The 21,724-nt window shown below is 38.5% G+C and overlaps 1 protein-coding gene across 1 annotated transcript; it reads right to left on the bottom strand.

The window, feature by feature from the left end:
- Positions 1-6,871: 6,871 nt before the first annotated feature.
- Positions 6,872-19,908, bottom strand: tdrd3 (tudor domain containing 3). The gene is made up of 14 exons (XM_041042708.1): positions 19,708-19,908; positions 18,843-18,927; positions 17,195-17,260; positions 16,278-16,438; positions 14,963-15,104; positions 14,654-14,725; positions 12,429-12,578; positions 11,805-11,957; positions 11,053-11,230; positions 10,079-10,204; positions 8,644-9,593; positions 7,975-8,100; positions 7,710-7,849; positions 6,872-7,116 (listed from the first exon to the last, which is right to left on the bottom strand). Exons 1-13 carry the CDS (start codon positions 19,743-19,745, stop codon positions 7,733-7,735), a joined length of 2,364 nt encoding a protein of 787 aa, XP_040898642.1. The 5' UTR covers positions 19,746-19,908; the 3' UTR covers positions 6,872-7,116; positions 7,710-7,732.
- Positions 19,909-21,724: the final 1,816 nt, after the last annotated feature.

The raw sequence follows: 21,724 nt of genomic DNA, 5'->3' as shown, positions 1-21,724 counted from the left end.
AGAAACACTGTGCACTTAAACTTACCTCATACACCATAATCAAGCCTAAAATTACAGTAGAATGGAATCAAGTCCTGTATAACACAATGTCACTAACAATGAATATTTACACAGAACTATTCCATTAGATTTCTCGTCACTTGGAATATCACATCCCGCTGTTCTCAGTGGTTACAGAATCAAATTCCATATTCTGATGATCAACTTTACAGTTATTTATAGTAAAGCCCCAACTTAGTTTCATAATTTCCAAACTCCATACTGTACAGGTACAACAAGGTCATCTGACCAAAGCTCACTGGCTTATTCTAAGAGCACTGATAACAAAGCTTTTTCAGTTCAGCCTTCAGGATCTAGAATAACCTTGCTCGGTTGGATGGTCAGCAAAGTGTCGGGCCCCTTATTGATGTCTCGGTGTCTCTTCATTGATTGAAGCATGTCTGTGTCATTTATTTTGTTCTACTGACTACATAAATAAACTTCACCACAACATAAATAAAGCTTCATTGATTTATTATTCTCCTGTGATTTATTAAAGAATTCTAAGACACTTTGTAAATTAAATAAGAAAGGGCATGACATTACAACACTGGCAGAAAGCTCGATTTTGGAATTTACAATTTGGTCTTATTGTTTTTTAAAGTTGATATGGGTACTGTTGTAGCCTATAACCTAAATAAATTTTTTTTTTTAATTAAAAAAAAACTTTTTAGAATGATTCCATAAAAGCTCTTCTGAAATGTACTTCTAAGAAAGCAGCCAACAAGCCACAGTCCCCTTGACCTCTGGGTCAAAATGAGATCTGAACTTCACAGTTGACTGCCTCCATAACATACAGTAATAAGGCCTAATTAGGAAAGTCATGGGACCAGAGGTTGAGACATAACACAAGCCAAAGTCACTGTTTTGTCATCTAGCCAACCTGACCAACTGCACAGTCTTTCTATCTTTTTCTGTTTCACAGTAAACATGGCAATTTCTTCATATCTCTTCTTACTGGGGTCCAGTGTCAAGGGCGACTAAGTAACACTGTGGTAACATTTGTCCATAATGACCTTATGTGTAAATAAATACCATGAAGTTTTGATATAGTCAGAGCTAAGTTTTTGGGTCTGTGGCAAGACCTTCCTTCATTCCTTCGCACCACAGCTGACTGAATCATACAGCTGTGTAGAGGACTACTGATTGTTCTCATGTTTGTTCTTGTTCTTTTCTCGCTCTTTTTCTTGATCACAACATAACTGAATTAAGAATTAGGCTCATAAGTCTTTGCCACCCTTGATGGTTGATCTGGTGTCCATGATTTGGTGGAAATAGAATTGATATTTTTAATGTTTTCAGTTAAGTGCAGATAAAGAAAAACATATAAATCAAATTGCAGAAAATACTTTTTGTGTGTTCTTTTTGTCCTCTTGTATATCAACTTCATCATTGGAAGGAGAAATTAAACCACGTGGCTTATTTCTGCAAAAATTATTGCTGTTTGGATTTGTAGTCCAGTCACTTTAAGTTTTGCTATATTATGGCTTATTCACTTCAAAGTGCAACAACAAAGAGAAAAATGATATAGATAGTTGAAATATTTCTTTATTACCTACAACATGTAAAAATGCAAAACAAAATAGCTACGAATAGGTGGATAACATATTGCTCCCAACACCTTGCCTCACTCTAACAACCAAATCAAGAAAATATTCTCCTTCAACCTCTGACACCAAACCGAAAAACATGTCTCCTTGCTATGAAAAGAATGTTGCTCCAGATTTTCAGGTGCCTTTGATCACCAAATCAGTCAATGACCAGTCATTCATGTCTTGTCTGATATAGCACTACAAGGAGCAAGCAGATGCTCAGACAGAGGTCTACTCTTTAAAATGTGCATCTGGCTTTTTTGGGTGAATTGGACTCAGGATAACAGACAGCAGAACCATCTATATTAGCTGCATATGTGAGCAGCAACCTGACCAAAGTGTGACCCCAAGACACAATAAAGAAGACCATGTGTGAATCGATGTGCACAGCTGGCACCACGGCAGTTGTCTGAGTCTGCAGCTTTGTCTTTTACAACTGGCTTCACAGCCCACTTTAGCAGAAGTGAAAACACCTACAAAATCTCAGTGACCAAGGTAAGAGTAGTTTTTTTTTTTTGGAAGCATTAAGATTCAGTGACATACAGATGACATAATGAAAATAACATGGGTCTTGTTTGCAAGGGGCAATCAAAAACAACAAAAATAAAGGCAGCTACACAAGCTGGACTCAGTAGTTCTTCTTCTTCATGTGGCATGTAGCCATTAGGTGCAACTGGACAGGGTCCATAAAAGTGACTGAGAGGTGCTTTACCGGTACTCCATGTTTGCTTTACTGTATAGGCCCATATGTGGTAATGGTAAAGATCAATATCCAGCTGCCGATTCATCATTCACCCTTAGTCCATACTGTCTTTGGTTAAACTAACTGGCCCCATTTGACCATTATATTGTCATGTGTTATGAGTAACACAAGGGGTGCTTGGCAACAAATGCTGGCAGGATGTTTGAGGAATGACCCTTGCAGACCATGGTCTGTTGCACACTGGAAACAGCCATTATCACTGACCAGCAACACCTATCTTGCTCATTAAGTGTTGAGCCTCTCAACTGCAGTTCAAGTAATAACATTGAAGTTTAAGATTTAGCCAAACTTTTTAGTAAGCATAGTTGTATGAATTATAGTTGCATAAGTTATTAAGGAGCTTTATTTAGTCATACAAAATTATGATGCTTGCAGGCTAATAACAGCATTTGTAACATTTGTGGACTATTAGTAATAATATAAATATAAAATAAACCCCGGAGATGGGATTAAGTGTACTTATGTGTACTCTACATTTTAGAGTTATTATCAGTTCCCTGAATTAAACTCCAGTTATTTAACTATCACCCAAAACAACATTGATTTCATGGGCCTGTCCCCAGTGAAAAGCACACCATTTTGGGCTGGCTAAGGATCTCAAAACTAGTAGTATAAGCTTTGGGGGGAAAGGCAGCATCTTTCTTCTCCATGCTTCAGTGAGTTACTGGCACCACACCTGGAGAAACACTCTGGCAGAAGAGAGTGGCTGTCACTATTATTGAAGGATCATTACATCCTGTAACTTGACATGCAAGGAGTGAAACCATTACACAATCAATGAGTCAGAAGTAGCATTGTCTCTTAGAGGAAGAAGCTCCATAGAGGACTGAGCATGTACAGGACATGCAATTTTTAAAAACACTAAGGAAGGCAGAATGACTGGTTAAGTTCTAAGAGAATGCTATTCCTACTGTGTACCATAACTATTACCTCTATGCAACAACTGTGTGTCACTGGTAAGTGAAAATCAAAATCCTCATTTCCATAGCATATAAAATGCAGAGTCTATCATGCCTAACACCAATTTAAATCCAATATACTACCACCCTCTGTGTCTAGCACCATTGTATGCAAAGGCTGAATGTGTCTTCTCCAACACTATGGCTGCTATAATTTCATCCATATGAGTAAGTGCTTTGCAAAACAAATTACATTTGCGTAGAGATCAACAAAGCATACACATGAAGGCACTTGTTTTGCATGTTAGTGGTGTAGCCATCTACCAGATGGTGGTTCGGCGTTATATTCTTTGACTCACATGCAACAACCCTGAGCCTTCCACAACTGAGAAAAAGAGAATAGCCCATTACCATGCAAACAGACTGGTTCTGGAGACTTGAACCACTTCAATATCCTGTGTTGATAATTTCCTGGAATTTAAATCTTTTTTAAGAGTAGTTAAAGCTGCCATTTCCTCCTTTTTGTGTCATATTTGTTCAAGGCAGCCAAGCATGGGAATCAACAGAATTCTGGTTTCAAATCAGAAATTTTGAGGAGAAATGGTCTGGTGTCTTTATAGTGCTAAAATGTAGATATGCAGACACCTACTTCATGACTCATATTTGCTTTCCTCAATGCATATTTTCTTTTCAAATAGAAACAATCAGACTTGCTATTCTTACAGTCATTCAAAGTGTTAAACTAAAAAGAATTGCCAGAATACAAGTGTATGGATTTTTCTACATGCAGAGTCCTTGAAGTAACCTGTAATTTAACAGGCCTAAATGCCTGTATGGTAGGTGGAGCTGATGCATCCAACACAAAAGTCCTTTTTCATATAGGCAGTGCACTAAATTTCATTGCTGCACCACCCCGTCTTTCTTTTTCACCAGGCACTAAGCATGCCTTTATGTCACTTTAATGTAACCTCCCTTCTGGTATCCCTTTTCTCATCCACAAGAAGGAGAAAAAGGCCTGGGTTGTTGAGGCCGATGAAGAAATTATGTTAGAAGGGACACATTTAACAGGATCACAGGGTTCAGATGTCACTGCCACAAAGGTACCATGGTGGAGAGAAGGAGGGCGAGGGGTCAGGTGAGCAGAAAGACAATGGCCAACAGCTGTGAATGGGGATACAAGCAGAGGCAGGCAGGTGGGAAACGAAAGGGCAGAGCAAAGGGGATGTTAATGTGGGAAAGAAGGTTGCCCCCCCCCTCTTGAGGAGAGAAAAGCATTCCTCCTGTTGCTGAAGGTTATCAGGTTGCAGGTTGGGAGAGCCCTGTAAAAGGCAAAGCAGAAACAACCAAGCTTGTTTTCAGTGCTTCGATAACAGTACTTTTTAACCATGCCAGTGGCTCTAGGGCTGTCAGTCAGTCCGTCAGTCTGTCTGTCATTTCGTGCAACGCTTTGGTCCAGAGCAAACTATTTCAACATCTTCTGGATTGAATGCCTAAACGTTTTTCTCTAGCATTCCCAGGCTCAATTGTGCTTAGTGCTAATTAGCTAATGTTAGCATGCTAACACACTTAATTAGGATGGTCACCATGGTAAAAATTACTTAACATCAGCATGGCATAATTGTCATTGCAAGCATGTTAGCATGCTGATATTAGTATTAACAACAAATTGCATTCACAACATAAGTACAACTACAACAAATAAACTGATATGTTCTACCAAATATGCCTATGTAGCCTATGTTGTCCTGTCATTTATGATTGTGGCACGTATGTGGCAGAAAAGATTAGTATAAAGAAAAGAAGTAGTTTTCAATTGCCATAGCACATTGCCATAGCATTATACAGTCACCAGTTCCCCTTGGGCTGTAGGAAGAAGATGTTTGTTGGCTTTAAACCCATAACCGTTTTGCTCTGAGGTGGCAGCACTAACCACTGAGCAATCATGCCACACTTTCATAATCCAATATAAATGGAGATACAATCAAACTGAAGCTGATTGTACTAAAAACCTATCAAGCCTAAACATTAAAAGTTGTTGCCCCAATACTCTCACTGTAAATCCTTTCATGGCAAATCCAGTCATAAGATTGTTTGTAGAATGTTGTATAGAGCATTTCTAACCATAGAGGGTCTGTCACAGAAAAACATGCACAGTATTTGAAGCTTTAGATTTACTCAGATCACAGCATCAACAAGATTGCATCAACTGTGCAGTTACATAAATATGAAAAACAAGATGCAATCTAAGCCGTCCTGCCAGCTTTCATGGCCCTTCACTTTCCTTGGTCTAACACTTTCTTCATAAGGAACAAAATATCATGTAGCACTACCATTACACTTAAATTGGCTCACAAGTTCAGTGCTAACTGTGGCTTCAAAAATATCACAGCCCAAACAGTGAGGATCCACCCCCACCCTGAAAACTGTTTTCTATTAGATTTTCTTCAAAAAACTCACAGAAATAGCATTTTAACAAAGCTAATGTACAAAAAAATAGCTTATTATTAATTGACTACAAGATAATAAAACTTGTTCCAAACCCCCTGATTAAGTCAGTTTCTCAGTTACTGCCCATCATACAACAGCTACAAGGATTTTCTATTTGATGAGAATCAGTTTACACTTATCAAATGATGGTGCAAAAAAACTGATCCTGTAACTAACGACATCTAATGACTAAGAGACCACAGGGCTTCTCCTTAATATTCGTTGTGCTAAATATCAAATATAAAATAGGCTCAATTCTTCTAACCAAAATATCTGTTTATCTGATTGAAAATCAATCTTTTATGATTATCTGGCCAGTGTGTCATAGTCAGTACCCAAGAATGCATTCAAGAGCTTCACTTTCAGTTCCTCCCGAACGGATAGGTTTCCATATTACCAGCTGTTAATTATTCATCTATGCTCACTTGGCACCTTAGTTGGAAAATAAAGCAAATCCTTTGGACCAGTGATACAGAATAGCACGACGACCTCTCTCCTGAACCCTGGTCCATTGTCCATTTGTCTCCTACTGTTGGTAAGAGTGAAACTGGAGCTGAGGTAGAGATTATTTCTTGATGTGTAAAACTTGTCTCTCGCACAGCACAGGACCATAAACACCCAGCACACAGTGGTGCATGTGCACTGCTTGAAGAGCTAGGTACAGTTTCTTTTGTAATGTGCAAAATGATATCTCTGCAGTGTAACCATCTCTATTACAGGGGGAAGAGATTATCTTACTCTTTGGATTTGCTTCAGAGAGCACAACAAATGAGCTTGAGCTGCTTGCTATGGACTCGTACTGCCTATCTCTATCCTCAAGAGAAGGCACGACAGATGTAAGTTACACCGGAATTAGCAAATTAGTAGAATTAACAAATTAGGTAGCAGATTCATTATCACATCACAGGTTAAAATAAACTTAAATTAACTTTGTGATAAACTAAAACTTACTGATAATCAACTGTCGTCAAGAGATTATAAATAAAACCAAGGACCCCTTAGAGGTTTTTTTTCTGCTCTGCATTAGTTTATTCATCATTTGAATCTAATAATTAAAAATTAAAACACATTAAAACAACAAATCAGCTACATACTATAATAACTGTTTATTTTAATGCATCCATTTAACAAATCTTCACAACATATACAGTAGATATGTCTTTAACAAAAACAACAGGTGCTCATGTCAGTTTTTCTTTTATTTTTGCATGAGGTCCAAGCCCTTTGAAAAGTTTTGTATGTCCTGACCTGCGCACACTTAAAAATTCAGGAAGCACTCTGGATTGTTGCAGAAAGTGACATAATCTCTGCAGTGGAAGGATGTGGGACAAGCACACTGATGGATGGAGAAAAAGAAAAGGGAGAAATTATTCAGTAAATGTACAGAATTAACCAAGTTTGGATTTTGATGTCACCTGGGCATCTTGTAAGATCAGAACTGCAGCAGACCTTGTGAAATAGTTTTTTTACACAATGCATGGTCCATGCAGAAGCAGTCAAAGTTGAAAATATTTTATAAAATCAGTTTTTACACAAAAGAGTATGAAGCATGAGGTTTTTTTAAGCTGTTGTTGGTAAGAGTTTTCATTATGAATTATATATAGGTAAAAATGCAAGAGCTAAGGTTACAGAAATGCCTACAAAAGATTTTTGTCCAGTCTATACTTTCACATGTTTACCAAATAACTCAAGACTCCCACAACGATGAAAATAGGAATGTTATGAATAAATTTGAGTCAAGTCAATCTTATTCATATAGCGCCAAATCATAACAGAGGTTATCTAGGGGCGCTTTTCATATAGAGCAGGTTTAGACTCTATATTAAATCTAAATATAAAGAATATAAAAATCCTCCACATAAAAATAGGAACATTGTTCACGTTTAATTATTAATGGAAAAAAAACAACACAATTTCTTATTTATTTACCTGCCAGTGTAAACGCAGGCACATCAATCTCGTGCCCTGGGTGGCTGGTAATACTGCTGCGTGGGTCTTGTGCGTCTAGGCTGTCCATCTCCCCCACGTCGAAACTCTAGTGAACTGTCGTAGTAACCATCATCTTCCTCCTGCCATTGTACATTAGATACGGTTGTGATGTTACTGTGGGTAATCAACATAGATGTCATTGATATTTCCTCCCCTTTCCTCAACCAACTTGAATACAGTTCAGTCATGTTTTCTTTCTCCTTACCAGTACATCAGCAGCAACAGGTTTGATGTTATGCAGCAGGACCTCTTCACAATTTCCATAATCACTAAATACAACCACAGCCGTGGAGCCTGATGGATGCACAGCATCTATTCTGGCATGGTAGAACTTCACACACACACACACACACACAACCACAGAGAGAGAGAAAGAAACAGAAATCTAATTATTTTAAAACAAACATTCCCACATGTCAAGACAAATTTACGTCAATTAATTACAATGTGACAAACAAATCAAAGACACTGTCAACACTGTGACTGAGAGAAAATGAGTCACAATCGCACTAATTAATTTTTGATGTCATTTAACATGCTAACTGTCAAACAAGTGTCAGCCAAAGAAAAGACACATTTGACATGTCTAGAATCCCACAATGTATGTCAGTGAATTGTCACTGTCGCAGATTTAGATGTTAATTTTAATGTTGCCACAAATCTGGGTCTCAGTTGTTCAATTTGTAGTAGTTCCTGCAGACAGTTTACATGTCACATTATGAGCTCACTTGTCTATGTGGTGTCATTTGTGCAATTAGTTTTTATTTCAGTGAATTTTCCTCCCGAACTTGACATATGGTAAGATGACTATATAACATACAGTTTTTCACCAATTACTAGCTGTTCTTACATTACCAGTCCAGGAATGACATACCTTGCTGTCTTCCCAGTAGAGTGCCAAGCACTGGTCTCCAGGTTTCCAGGCGTGTTCCACAATATGACTTTTCTCTGTTCCTCGAGGACCTTGACCTCTGCCTTGTCCTGATCTTCTTTTAGGTCCTGAATTATTCGAATTGGTTTTCTTGGGAGGTGGCTCCCTGTTGGGGGGACCGGATGAGTTTGTTGGCTTGATTGGCCCAGTTCTTTTGTGTTCCATATCTCCATTTTGGAAATGAGAAGGTTCCCCTGTCATGACCCGAGAATCACGTGATAACCCCACTTCTTGGGACGTCCCTGAGCTTCCTCCCCTCAAGTTTGGTGGCCCATTATCCCTTTGTTTGTCAAGGTGGTCTGAGTTTGGCCGGTCAGTCTTCCCCTTCCTTCTGCTGTTGTTGGGTTCTTCAGTTCTGTCTGTACGCTTATTATTTCTTCTTCCATCCACTTCGCTGCCTGCAGAATTGGTCAGTTTAGATGTAGGTACATTGTCTTTTACCCCTCTCCTGTGAGATGGTCCAGCCATATTTCCACCACTACCATCTCCATTTCTGGATTGCTGGTGGTAAGAGCCACAAAACTCAGTCTGCTGCTGAGGTTCTTTTGAGCGTGTGAAAGTGGTTGTGAAGGAAGAAGGAAAAATCTGCTCATCTCGCATGTCTCTCCTGTCATTTTGCAATCTGTCTGATGTGCCTCGTGACCATCTCTCCTGGCCCTTCCACTGCTGGGCTTGAGCTGATGTTTGGGAGGTTGTAGAGTTAGAGAGAGGCTCCTGGCCAGGTTTGGGAAAATCAGTGTCCCTATGGAAGCGAGGTGGTCTGTCATTTCTTTGTTGCCTATGGTCATAATGCGAGGAGAACTTTGTCTGAGATGTGTCTTTGGAGTAATAGTCTGAGTTGGAGAAATTTGCTTTACTCTCTTGATGTCTCTGAGCTGCCTGGCTCTTTGGCTCTGAGAAAACAAGCCAAAAAAAGGCAGTTAAATGAAAAACTATGGCAAAACAATATTGAGATAAATAATAGAAGCAATATTGACAGCCACATTACCATGTGCCACAAACCATTACTCAATGAAGATTAAATTTCACTAAAAATACTAAAGTAGTAAATAAAAGATGAAAATATAATCAATGGAATCACCAAACCATATAATCAAATTTGATATATATAGTATATAATTTTTTTTTGTTCATACCCACTTTCAACTACAGCCCAGTGTTGCACTGGGCCTCAATACCAGCACTGACTTCAGACATTTAGAGAACATGACCTAAATCGCTTCAGGTTATGATAGTATTTTATATACTATTATATACTATTATAATATGTATTTTGTCTTCCAAAAATACATCAAGTAGAAACTCAAAACGTGACAGTTGTGGACCTGAGAGACACAACAGCAGTTTAGATGAATGAATTCCAGACCAGTTCACCCACCATCAATGGAGAAAACACCCATCTTGGATTCCAGAAAGTCAAACAGAGTGCTGGGTCCAGATGGCCTTCCCCCTCCTCCCTCCTCCTCATCTTCATTTCTGGACCTGCCTCTTCCCTTTCCTCTAGCTGAGAAGAACCCAAAAATGAAATTATGTAGAGCCAAGATGCTTCAAATATGGATGTTGCTGTAAATTCTAAAACACTGATGCTTCACCCACATCTTCAACCCACAAGCAGCACAGAGGATCTACACAGTCAAAGTGGGCACCTAAGATTAGTGAAGTTAGTATGGAATTCAGTACTGAATAATGGCCAGAAAAGTGTTTTTGCAGAACACTGACCTTTTGTATTTAAAATGCCAAAACATGTTTTGTGAGGTTACAGTTGCCTTGACCTTTAACCACCAACCACCAAAATCTAATCTAATCATCCTTGAGACTAAGTGAACCTTTGCGTCAAATATGAAAAATTGCCTCAAGGCATTCCTGAGATATTACGCTCACAAGAATGGGACATATGGATGGACGTATGGACAGACAACCTGAAAACATAAAGCCTACGGCCACAACATAAAAATCTTTTCAGCTGTTAGGTAGCTCAATGAGATGGAACAAGTTTAAAGTTAAGTTGCAGTTGTCAGCGCTGAAACAAATACTAAACAATAACTGGAGGTAAAGCAGAACATCCATCTGAAACTTTACGATGTGCTTGGGGAAAAAAGTCGACAGTGAACTGTCTATGCAATTTGTGGTAAATGGACTAAAACAAGCAAAACAGCCACTGTGTACCTTAAACTAGGGTGCAGATGATTTTTACTGCATTAAAGGGACCTACACACAGCTTCACCAATCTCACTCTTACTCCATACAAATGGTTCGGGCTATGGAGCAATTTTTCAAGCCAATAAGGGCAGCGGGCAGATGTGTGTGTGTGTGTGTGTGTGTGAGAGTGTATGTGTATGTGTATGTATGAACCTCTGGGCTGGGGCTTGTTGGATTCAGCTACCACAGGGCCAGGTCTGCTACCAGAAGACCCAGTCAGCAGGCTGTTCAGTGCCACTTCAAGGTTGTTGTTATTATCCATCAAAGCCTGCCGAGCAGCCTCTCTGTTAAAGCCCATCTCCATGATGTCTCTCAGAGCACGTTCATCCACCTAAACACAGAATGCAATGTAATTTTACACACAGAGGAAAGGTTTAGCAGGGACAGAGAAAGATGGATTAAATGGACAGTGGAGGAAAAAAAAAGATTCACAAAGAACCTCCCTTTATAAGTGGGCAAGACATGAGAATCACTTCGAGTTTTGTTTTAAGTTAGTGTGGATTCAAGTTTCAAACCATGATTAAAACATTCCAAAGCCAAACACTATAATATCCTGTTCCATCCTAGTTTTCATGTGTTTAGCCCAAAGCAGGCTGATTTCAGCCTAAAACCTGGCAGGTCACAACACACAGCTAGATAAACTTGCCACTTGATTGGAAAACCTGACCAGATCTCCAGTTTGTTTAGATTTCTTGAATATTATAATAAGTGTCTCACCCAGTCTATGAGCCATGAAATGAGACTTCAGTCCAGACCAAAGAAACCAGAGAAGAACGCAGAACTAGTTCCAACCTTGAAATTGCTTTGTTACAGTGACTGGAGGCTTTAGTAATGTTGAGGTCAAACCATGACCTCAACACAGGCTTAAAATGTTTTACAGGTTTGGACCAAGTCTGTCTTCTCACCAGCTCTCGGTAGTTTCCATCTTGTCTGCTTTCAGTTCTTTCAACCCTGTCTTCTCGTCTTCTCTGCTGGTATGAGTCTCTGCCCCGGGAGGTGGAAGCAGCACTGGATAAATTACTGCCTGCATTTCCTCCACCTCCAAATGTGCGGGGACCCTAACAAGGAAAAGAACATTAGGATCATTAGAGCTGTAGGGTTGGAAAAACAATAAAGTGAACACCAGAAGAAGAACTTTGTAGCTGACAACGTAATTATGATTTTTAATTTGAAGAGTTACTTGAATGTCAAAGGCAATCCAAGTTAAGGTGAATGCCAATAAGGAGTAAGTATTTTTAAATGGGGGCCAAATGAAATAGTTTGTGCAGATATTGCAATTAATAAGAGACAGCAAAATCTGTAAAAATGGCAAATGGCATCAAATTATAGGCTAACCAAGGATATTCCCTCAATTTGCTGTGTAAGATAATTTTAGCACATCACAACAGTGAGAGACTGAGTCTATAATACACAATATATAGTGAGACAACAAACAACTACATTTTTTTTTAAATAATTCAGTAACTCGTAGTTACCATAACCATTTCTGTAAGATGTAATAATGACGCAGATCCACTGTGTTTACAAACCTCTTTGGTCTTTGCCACCTCAGCAATAGCTGCTGTCCGCTGTTTTTCAAACTCATCATTCTCATCAGTACTTTTGACTGCATTGAGAGTCTGGAGGGTCTTCCTCTGGTCTAGTTCTCTGCTGTCTACTTCATCCTTCCTTGCACATTTCTGTAGAGAGCAAATAGAGGGAGTAAGAACATGTTCTCAAAGACCCTCCTCAATAATGTATAGCCCCTTAAGAAAAAAATCAATGCACTTGACAATTTCCATATTTTGCAGAATTACCTTCGAGTTAAACTTTAGTTGCGGTGTTTAAATTACACTCTAAAATTCTGTTGTAGCAACCAAAGGCAAACCAAATCCCAAAGCTGCCTCCCAGCTCACAGTTAATGTTCAACACTTTCTGCAGCTGTTTCATGGCTGTAGAAAGTGATAATTCAGTCAGAGAAATCAGAAACTGACATGAGCAGTGACCTCTGTTTCTGAACAGGTTCATCATCTTTTTGGTTGCGTTGGCAATCCCAGCAAGGTAAAGTGGTAGGTGGCAAGATAAAAAAGCCAGAGGTGAAATATCTGAAGAGAAAGAAAGTGGGCAGCTGATATAAAAAAATGCCAAAGATGCCAAATGTGTTAGGTGTTAAGAGGTTAGCTCACCCCATTACAACAAAAAACACATTAGCACAATTACTCCTGGTGGTACGCAGCTATGCAGACACTTTGAATTTTATTTGCTCAGGTTTTGAGATCACCACCACTGAGATTTTTGCCACTAATTCACAAACCTGGCTATAGACAGTTTATCAAAGATGAATGTCTGTGAGCTTTGTAGATTAGCCAGACTGGCTAAGGCATTGGCACAGGGCAAAGGGCAAAAAGAAGTGATTCTGAAAGGGCAAAGGCTATAAAACCCAAACTATCTGCATGCCAAGATATCATTATGTTTAAGTGGTAATTGATGTAAATATGATGATTAAAACTTGAATGCTATTTTCTTTCAGTGCTCTCAAGTGTGCCTGACACTTCACTGGTGAAAATGTTATAGATTCAGAGCATGAGGCAAATAATTCTATTGTTTGTTGAGATTGTTGGACACTAAATTAAACTCCTCAGAGGAAACAAAATATCCAGTGAAAACCCACCAACTCATCTCACTTTTAAAAATTCCTGCTGTGAAGAATGAAGGTGGCAGCTTCATACTGGGGGATTGTCTCTGACTAGCAGGAACTGGGAGAAGTGGAACTGATTTACTGATAGAACATAAAGCCAAGGGAAATGCAGGCACAGATTTGAAGAGAATCTGCTTCAGAGCACTAATTACCTTGGAATAGGGTAATATTTAAATATAACAGCCTGAAGCAGACATCCAATCAACATCCAACCAAAGTCCCGGAGTGACCCAGTATTAGAAATACAGTTTTGTTGAATGATAATTCCCAAATTCTCCTCAACCAACTTTACAAAGCTCGAGCAAATCTGGAACGAAGAGTGGCTGAAAATCCCAAAATCCAAGTGTCAAGCTGATTTGGATGTATCTGACTCTGAAACTGTAATCCTTGCCAAGGGAGTATCGACTCAGGCTGAGTAGTTTTTAAATGAGAAATTACTGTATTTAATTTTCTATAAATAGCCATGATGTGCAAAACCCCAAAATGTGAGAAAATTTAAGGTGGTTTAACAGTTTCCGATGGTACTTTCCAATCTAATACTATGCATAAATACCAATTGTTTGACAATGTGATGATGTGATAGAAGTGTATATTTGAAGACTATTATTTATGTTTGATGGTGCACTTTAGAGGCCTGCTTATCATTCTTTGAAACAGTTTATTTTAACACAGGTGCAACACTTTCCATGACATATATTACTGGAAGTGGAAAAACTCCCATTGAACTGTTTGCAATATGTGTGGTGGGACAACAAAGCAAAATTAAAATTTAGTCATGCATTTTAAAGATTCATGAAGACTCTCACAATTACCTCAGAAAGATCAGAGAGAACATTTCCAAGAAAAGGGACATCAAGGTCCACTCCTGGAGCCAGGCCTGGATTTGGCCACTCGCATACATTTGTGAGCTTATTCAACAGTACCCCAGACCTCTATTAAATCACTGCTGCATAAACTTATATTTTCCTGATTGTATTATTTTTCTTATTTCATTTTGTTTTTTATTCAGGCGTTGATAACAAGGAAGCACATTGCTTTAGTTTTGAAAAGTGCTGTATTACAAATATTTTTGCTCACCTGACCAAATGGCACAAAGGGAGGTGGTCCACCTTCTGCTCCAATGTTACTCCTGCTGTGTTTGGCCAGACTCTGTAGGTTGAATGGTAAAGACTAAGACTTAAGAACTTAAAAACTAAGAAAAAATATTATCGTAAAAAGAGTAATGACAGTCTGGCAGTGGGCTTTAACACAGATTTAAAATGATTACCAATATATGATTTCTTTTTTCAGCAAAAGTAGCTGTGCTATCATAACAAAAAAAAAAAAAAAAAAAAAAAAAAAAAAAAAAATATATATATATATATATATATATATATCAGCCCTCACCCTTTGTAGTTCCCATTTCTCCACCATGTGATCAACTTCTCCTCCAAGGACAGAGATTTTTGAGTCATCGAGTAGCAAAAGACCATTTTTAACCTGAACCGTGCCAAGAAGCTTTACCTTTGTTCCAGGAGGGGTATTAAGACTGAAAAACAAAACAATAAAATAAAAACAATAAAAATATATTTGTGAATGCATGCTTCACATGTTTATGTTTAACCAAATGTTAAATGTAAAACACATTCAAGGGCTTAAGACATTATAGCTGCACATACCAAGCCTCACCCATACCACTTTATAAAGGACATGGAGCAGTGCCACAGGGTGGGTGGCGAGGCTAGGAGAGACTATTAATAATCCCAGCTGCTCACCCATCCTCATGGTAAATTAAAAGCCCCTCTATCTCATCAGGCCTGATAAGGCCTCTGCCTCTCTCATTAGGAAAGCACAGGGACTTAGAGGGATTTCCAGCTACTGAAGCCGGATGCCAAAGCAACAATTAGGGATTTCACTCCAAACCTCTGGGATAGATGCTAGCGGCCTCATGATAGCGGCCAATGCAGAAGTGAGGCACTCTATCCTTGATTCAATCACATACAAGCCCATACGTCCAATCCTACAAACACACTATTCATTCTCTGATCAATGTTGGTACTTAATGCTCAATTGTCATCCCTCTATATCAGTCTCACACACTGAACAGTTTGGTAATCCATCTCATCCTTCTTTGCCACTCACTTACGGCCTCACGCACACTAAAGCGGACACTTTCAGAAGAAACACTAACCACCGCTGTTGGTAGCCAGTGTGTGTGTGCTGCTCATAAAGAGGGGATTTGTTCTGTTCTCTCCTCTCTTCCCATCAGGAAGTCAAGGCCCACATTCTGGCCACTCCACCTGTACAGACTGGCTAGTCACCATGGCAGCAGTCACCAAGGCCACCGTTGCTGGGATGGAGATGTAATTAAGGCTGAGAATTGTTAGATCAGCTGCCACCACGTGGAAAATGCAGATAAAGGGAAAATTGAGGCATGTGGTGGGGTGAGAGTGTTGGCAAGGAGGTGAAGGAGAAGGGTGTCTGCTGTATCTTACACATTTGCTTGGAATATATAACTGACTAAATCACATTCTGCTTTGAATATTTGTAGCTACCAGAAATACATTTTTTACAGTTATTTATTTTTAAATCAATGCAATTAATGTTATTTCCTGCCAGTATTAAACAATGACCTTAACCTCCCAATTACAATACCCTACATCCAGTTATTTCCACTAAACCTAAGGAACTCTGCAATGCAATAAAACTGTTATACAGATACCTGATCTTAGACAGGTGTTTAAACTCCAATCCAACACAGGTGGTATGCCCATCTGTCATTTGTAGGCGCAGCATTCGTGGTGCGCCCTGGGACTCCTCATGGTCTTTAGGAGCTGAGATGTTCCTCACCTTCTGCACCTGGAGAACACACGGACCCTCCAACTGGCCATGTGAAAGACACAACAAAAGAATTATGGCTTAGAAGGCAACTTAGCAGCATTTGGGGAAGAACTGCAATAGCGAAATACAAGCAAAAAACTAAGGCATCATAAAAAAAATCTTTCCATTTAGCAAACCTGCATTAGCACATATTTATGTATTCCTCTGAACTGCTTCATTGCTTACATTTAATTTCATAGTAGCCATTTTAATTAAAAGCAGTTATTAGATCTATCCACTCAAGTTATGATTTCTGATTCAGTGAAAAGAAATGTGTAAAATATGCAAATGCAATCTACATACAATACTACAATCTGTATGAGGCGTAATGTAATGTTCACTTTTACACAGCCTATGTACTGTGCAGAGTGCTGAGTGGCTGAGTTTGGCGTGGATGACATGAGTGCCCATTTTATTCTGAGCCTGAAGGGAGTCAGTGTTAAGTTCACAAAAAAATTACATGTTTTAATTACATGTTTTAATCCTCTGACAATATTTGGATCATTTTTTTTCTCCCTAGTTGCTCAGCTCCAGTTTCACAGGTGAAGAAGTATTTCTTTGATCCTTTTTTTGTCAGTGTATTAGGGCCATCTAGTGGCATTTATAAGAACTGCACTTCAAATGTTAATCTGAGCCTGCATTGCACTGACCTTCAGCTGTTAAAAAGAAAACAATACAATGACCAGAATGCATAATTTCCCATTGAGTTTCATAAAAGTACCACTGAAATGGCCATGTAAGATCTTCTGTAACACTCACCTTCTCAGTTCTTCCACTATTGATATCAGATGGTAGTAATTTTCTCCCAGTAGATCTAAGATCACTCTGCAAAGGACAATACTACTTAGTTCAAAAGAAATAACAAATAATATGACAGGCATAATAAAATGGAGTAATGCAACAGAGTTTGCCTTAAATAGATTCCAGAAAATGTATTCACCTATACTCGATGGTGCACTACAATAAAAATAGGCTGGTAATAACATTCCTCTATATTTTAGGGCAGACGTGTCCAAACTGTTCCACAAAGGGCCGGTGTGGCTGCAGGTTTTTGTTCCAACCAAGCAGCAGCACACCAGACTTGACTCATTTAATCAACTGAACTCAGTCTTCAGGCAGTCCATTGGTCACACTGTGTGCTCTTCATTGGTTGGAACAAAAACCCGCAGCCACACCAGCCCTTTGTGGAACAGTTTGGACACCACTGTTTTAGGGAGGAGCCCTTTCACTTGCACCCTCAGTCCCAGAAATGTACATCATGGAGCCAATTTGAAGCAAACAAATAAACATGTTTGTGCACTGTCAGGCAAATTTAACTGCAGTACCATACTGTATAAATTATTTTAAATACCTATAAAATACATTTTATATGTCCTTGGAACCAACATAATGGTCACCCGCTTGCAAGTTTTCTCCAAAGTGCAAACATCTCTCTGATTTCTGTTGGCTGCATCAGGGCACCAATTCACTGATGTCTCAATAAAACTTCTCTAAATACAGTTGCAATACAATTATTCAATCTGCTGCATCAAGACAAGTTCAAAGAAATGGGACAATTGTGGTTTTGTTAGCAAAGCAGCAACTGCTCAATTTAATTTCATAACTAGTTTAAAGTTTATGATGTAGTGTTTAATATGTTGTTTCTCAATCCCATGAAAATAAATATGTAGATAGACAATGGACTCAATTTAGGTGGTTGATCAAAGAAGAAAAATGACATAGTTTGATGTAAAGGAGCAAGATAATCTTCTAGAGATTGATAGAGTCAGTGCTGAACCTTCAACTAGTGGGTCGTACAATGACACTAATTATCAATAGGCTCCATAATATGCTTTTCACACAAGTCTACTTACACCAGTGAATATTTCATACACAAACATATCAAACATACTGAACTTTCACAGAGAAGAGAATTTAACCCCCAGTTTAAAATTGTGTGTCCATAGTTTTGTCTGTTTCATTAGCATGTATTGTAACTGTGTACGTCAGTGTATACTGCTAAAGCAATGAGCACCTAATTAAATTACAGCAACCTTTCAGAACCATTTCCCACAATAGTTTGCAAACCCATTGTTGACTATAGTATCTGCACACTGCTATGTAAATGCATTGTAGACTTGTCTTATACTGGAAAAATGCATATATAAAACTTCCCATTTTAAAATCTCAGAAGATGTATGGAGGTGCCGAGGTACAGACATACAATGAATTCAGACAATTAAAATCAAATAGCAATAAAAGAAGAATACATGACTATAACAATTAAAACAAGGTGAACATAATGTTAAAAAGGAAAAGTGCAGGACCTGATAATGAGATAAGTAACTAGTTTAAAATCAAATAAAGTTACAAATCAAAGCAATGACAGTTACAAACAATAAAACTTTAAAATATGCCTAAAACTTACGTCAAGTGCTATACGAATAATGTCACTGTGTGTTAATTTCTCAGCAGATCCTTGCAGTTGTGCTATGCCTTCATCACTGAGGTACCTGCAAGATGACATCCAAGGTGGAGAGAGAAACTGATGACGTTAGCAGAGATTTCAAGTAGAAGTTGAGTATGTCTGACCACAAGTTTCTGCAGAGCATCTAGCCACGGTAATTAAATCACAAGAAATCTAATACTGGTAGACAATTCTTATGTCTTAAACACAATTCAGTTAACCACGGAACGAGGCGTTTAATAATGATAACGTGTTCGATTTCTATAATATGATATTACCAACTGTGTTTAACTTAGCCTCAGAGAAATAATTTAGCACTCCAGTGGGGACCACCCCATTAACAAAACTGTTAATATTTGGATGTTTATTAACGAAGGTAGACTGCCGCCAGCAATCTGTTATAAATACTGTACAGTAATGAGTGCTGCTGGCAAGTTCAGAATTTCAAAAGCACCGCAAGTTTCTGACTTTAACTGAGCTCGGCGCTCCATTGGTATCTTTGACCAGCTCTGCATGTAACATTATCACTGCTCAACAGTTAAAGCAAACTGTGGCGTCAACAGTTTGCATTATGTTAATAGCATGCTAAGTGTGTATTAGCTAGCTAACGATATTTATCTCGCTAGCTACTTAGTAAGTGAGCCTTATTTTCGCTTCAGATAAATCACTCTGATCACAATCCACACAACTTAAACTGGCTGCATGAACTTTGCAAACCTTGCAAAACTTCAGCGTAAAGATATAATAATCAGTGCTATTAGCCAAAACCAGTCTGACACCTCAGTAAGTTAGCTAGCTCACTGACGTTAGCTACCATGCTACCTACCAGCCCTCTTTCGTCAGGAAATCTGTCAAATCGGTCATTTTCGTCCAAACCGTAGATGTGTAAATAACGTCACCAGTAGGTTTATAATGAGCTCATGTGGATAACGACTATCTGATTCTATAAAGCATATTATCGTCCTGAAAACGATAAAGCTCGCTAATGTGAGAACCAAACGACCCTACGTTACATACGTCACAGATCGACACGCGTTCTCTGAGTATGGAGCGCCGAGAGGGTCAAACTACTCTATTCATTTTTTCTGTTTTCTTCTTCGTTTATGCTCTGGTCTAGGTGCTGGTTTAAATTCTTCAGTGGAAAAACGTCAGACATAGTAAAGGACAATCTCTTCTTACTGGAAAACAATCTGAATTCACGGTGAATTCATTGAGTTAGGAAATTACCCTTTATCTGTAGTATTGGGACAATTCACTCCATTCCAGTTTCCTCTCGGTGTTCACCACTGGTTGTTACTTGGGAAAAGCCAACCCCAGTCCATTTCTGGCCAAAACAGTTAACTGGCCCCCAGAAGAGATTTAAATTCTATCCCTCTGGAGATACAAATGTTTCACCAAATAAAAATCCTTTTAATCCTAACAGATATAACAGTTTATATCAAATAATGAATCAAATGTGTAAGAAATTTAATTCTACCATATGCTTAAATTTCAGGTATGTGATCAGGAAGCCATCCCAACCTTGTTCAGTGCATCCACCTCTTCCCATTGTTAGCCCAAGCTTTAGGCCACACATTTTGGGACAGTTAGTTGACATCCTGTGGTTGACACTTAAGGAATCCCAAGTAGGACATCAAGATGATTGGTTACAAAGGGCCCACCTCCAACCAGCCTTGACTCCATTTGCAACCCCACACAGAAGCATATGGACTTTACTGACAAATCGAAGCTCCACGCCATCTTTGACTGGACATGTTGGCTGGAAAACTGTCTCAGTCATTTCAGTGTGGTAGGAAGAACAGTTTGGTTATCTTTGCTTGGTTATGAGCAACTCTTTAGTTGGTTAGACTTTTGTACAGAGTAAGTAAATAGTCAAATAAATTTACTGACACAATATTGCCCGCACCCCCTTTTATTTCCATGACTGTATGTATGACAGTTAAGTGCTGGGCAAGAAGCACAGTGGATATTTAAGACAGTTTAATATTAAAGTTTTTAGTTTATCCAAATTACAGAAAAAAAGGCATAATTTCATGGTCATACCAAGTGGTATGTAGTAATGACAGTGATTTTAATTGATACCACAAGATGGCAGTATATGTACACTGAAATGTTAAACACAAGTCTCATTGTGAGCATAACATCTCCCTTACTGAGTCTGAGTTTCTACGTTTAATTCTGACCCTCTTGTATTATGGTCTAGTTAACAAGAAAATTTCTGAAGTCAATATATTCTACATTCATTCTACATTTATTTCTCAAATGATTAGTACTTGTTCTATACAAGCCAGATTCTATATATCATTGTTTCATTACATACAATGCAAGACTTTGTTATAAGGCTGAAATGTGCTGTTACTGTCACAGCCACTGCAAAAAAATTTTTCTTGTGATGCAACAGATTATAAAAACATAAAATGTCTCTGCCCAGTTCAATTCTTCAAAAACCTATCTAAAAAATAAACATTTGACTCAGTTCTTGTCGATGAATTGAGTGACTTTAAGACACAAATTTTTATATAGAAAAACATGTCTGATTATCCTTGAGGCTCATTTTAAGAACCACTGCTCTATTCCTTTAAATTGTTCTTGTTTTATTTGTTACTGCAATGGCAATGTTGTCTTGAAATAGTTGTGCCAATAAATCACACACAATTCAAGTGGATTTTCTGTATGTGAACTGTTTGTTTAGATGGCAGATATCAAGACATTTTGAATTTCTCTTATTTGGCATTTGGGGCTTTTGAATGTATATACCTTTGGCTAATCTTTGACTGATTTGGAAGGGTAGATCTCTCATTGTCTGAGAGGATTAGCAAGGCACAACACGGCTTGTGTTTGGC

Source organism: Toxotes jaculatrix, chromosome 1 (genome assembly GCF_017976425.1).
Source record: "Toxotes jaculatrix isolate fToxJac2 chromosome 1, fToxJac2.pri, whole genome shotgun sequence".
Taxonomy (NCBI): domain Eukaryota; kingdom Metazoa; phylum Chordata; class Actinopteri; family Toxotidae; genus Toxotes; species Toxotes jaculatrix.
Note: the sequence above shows the minus strand (reverse complement) of the source record. Positions and strands in the feature narration are given on the sequence as shown.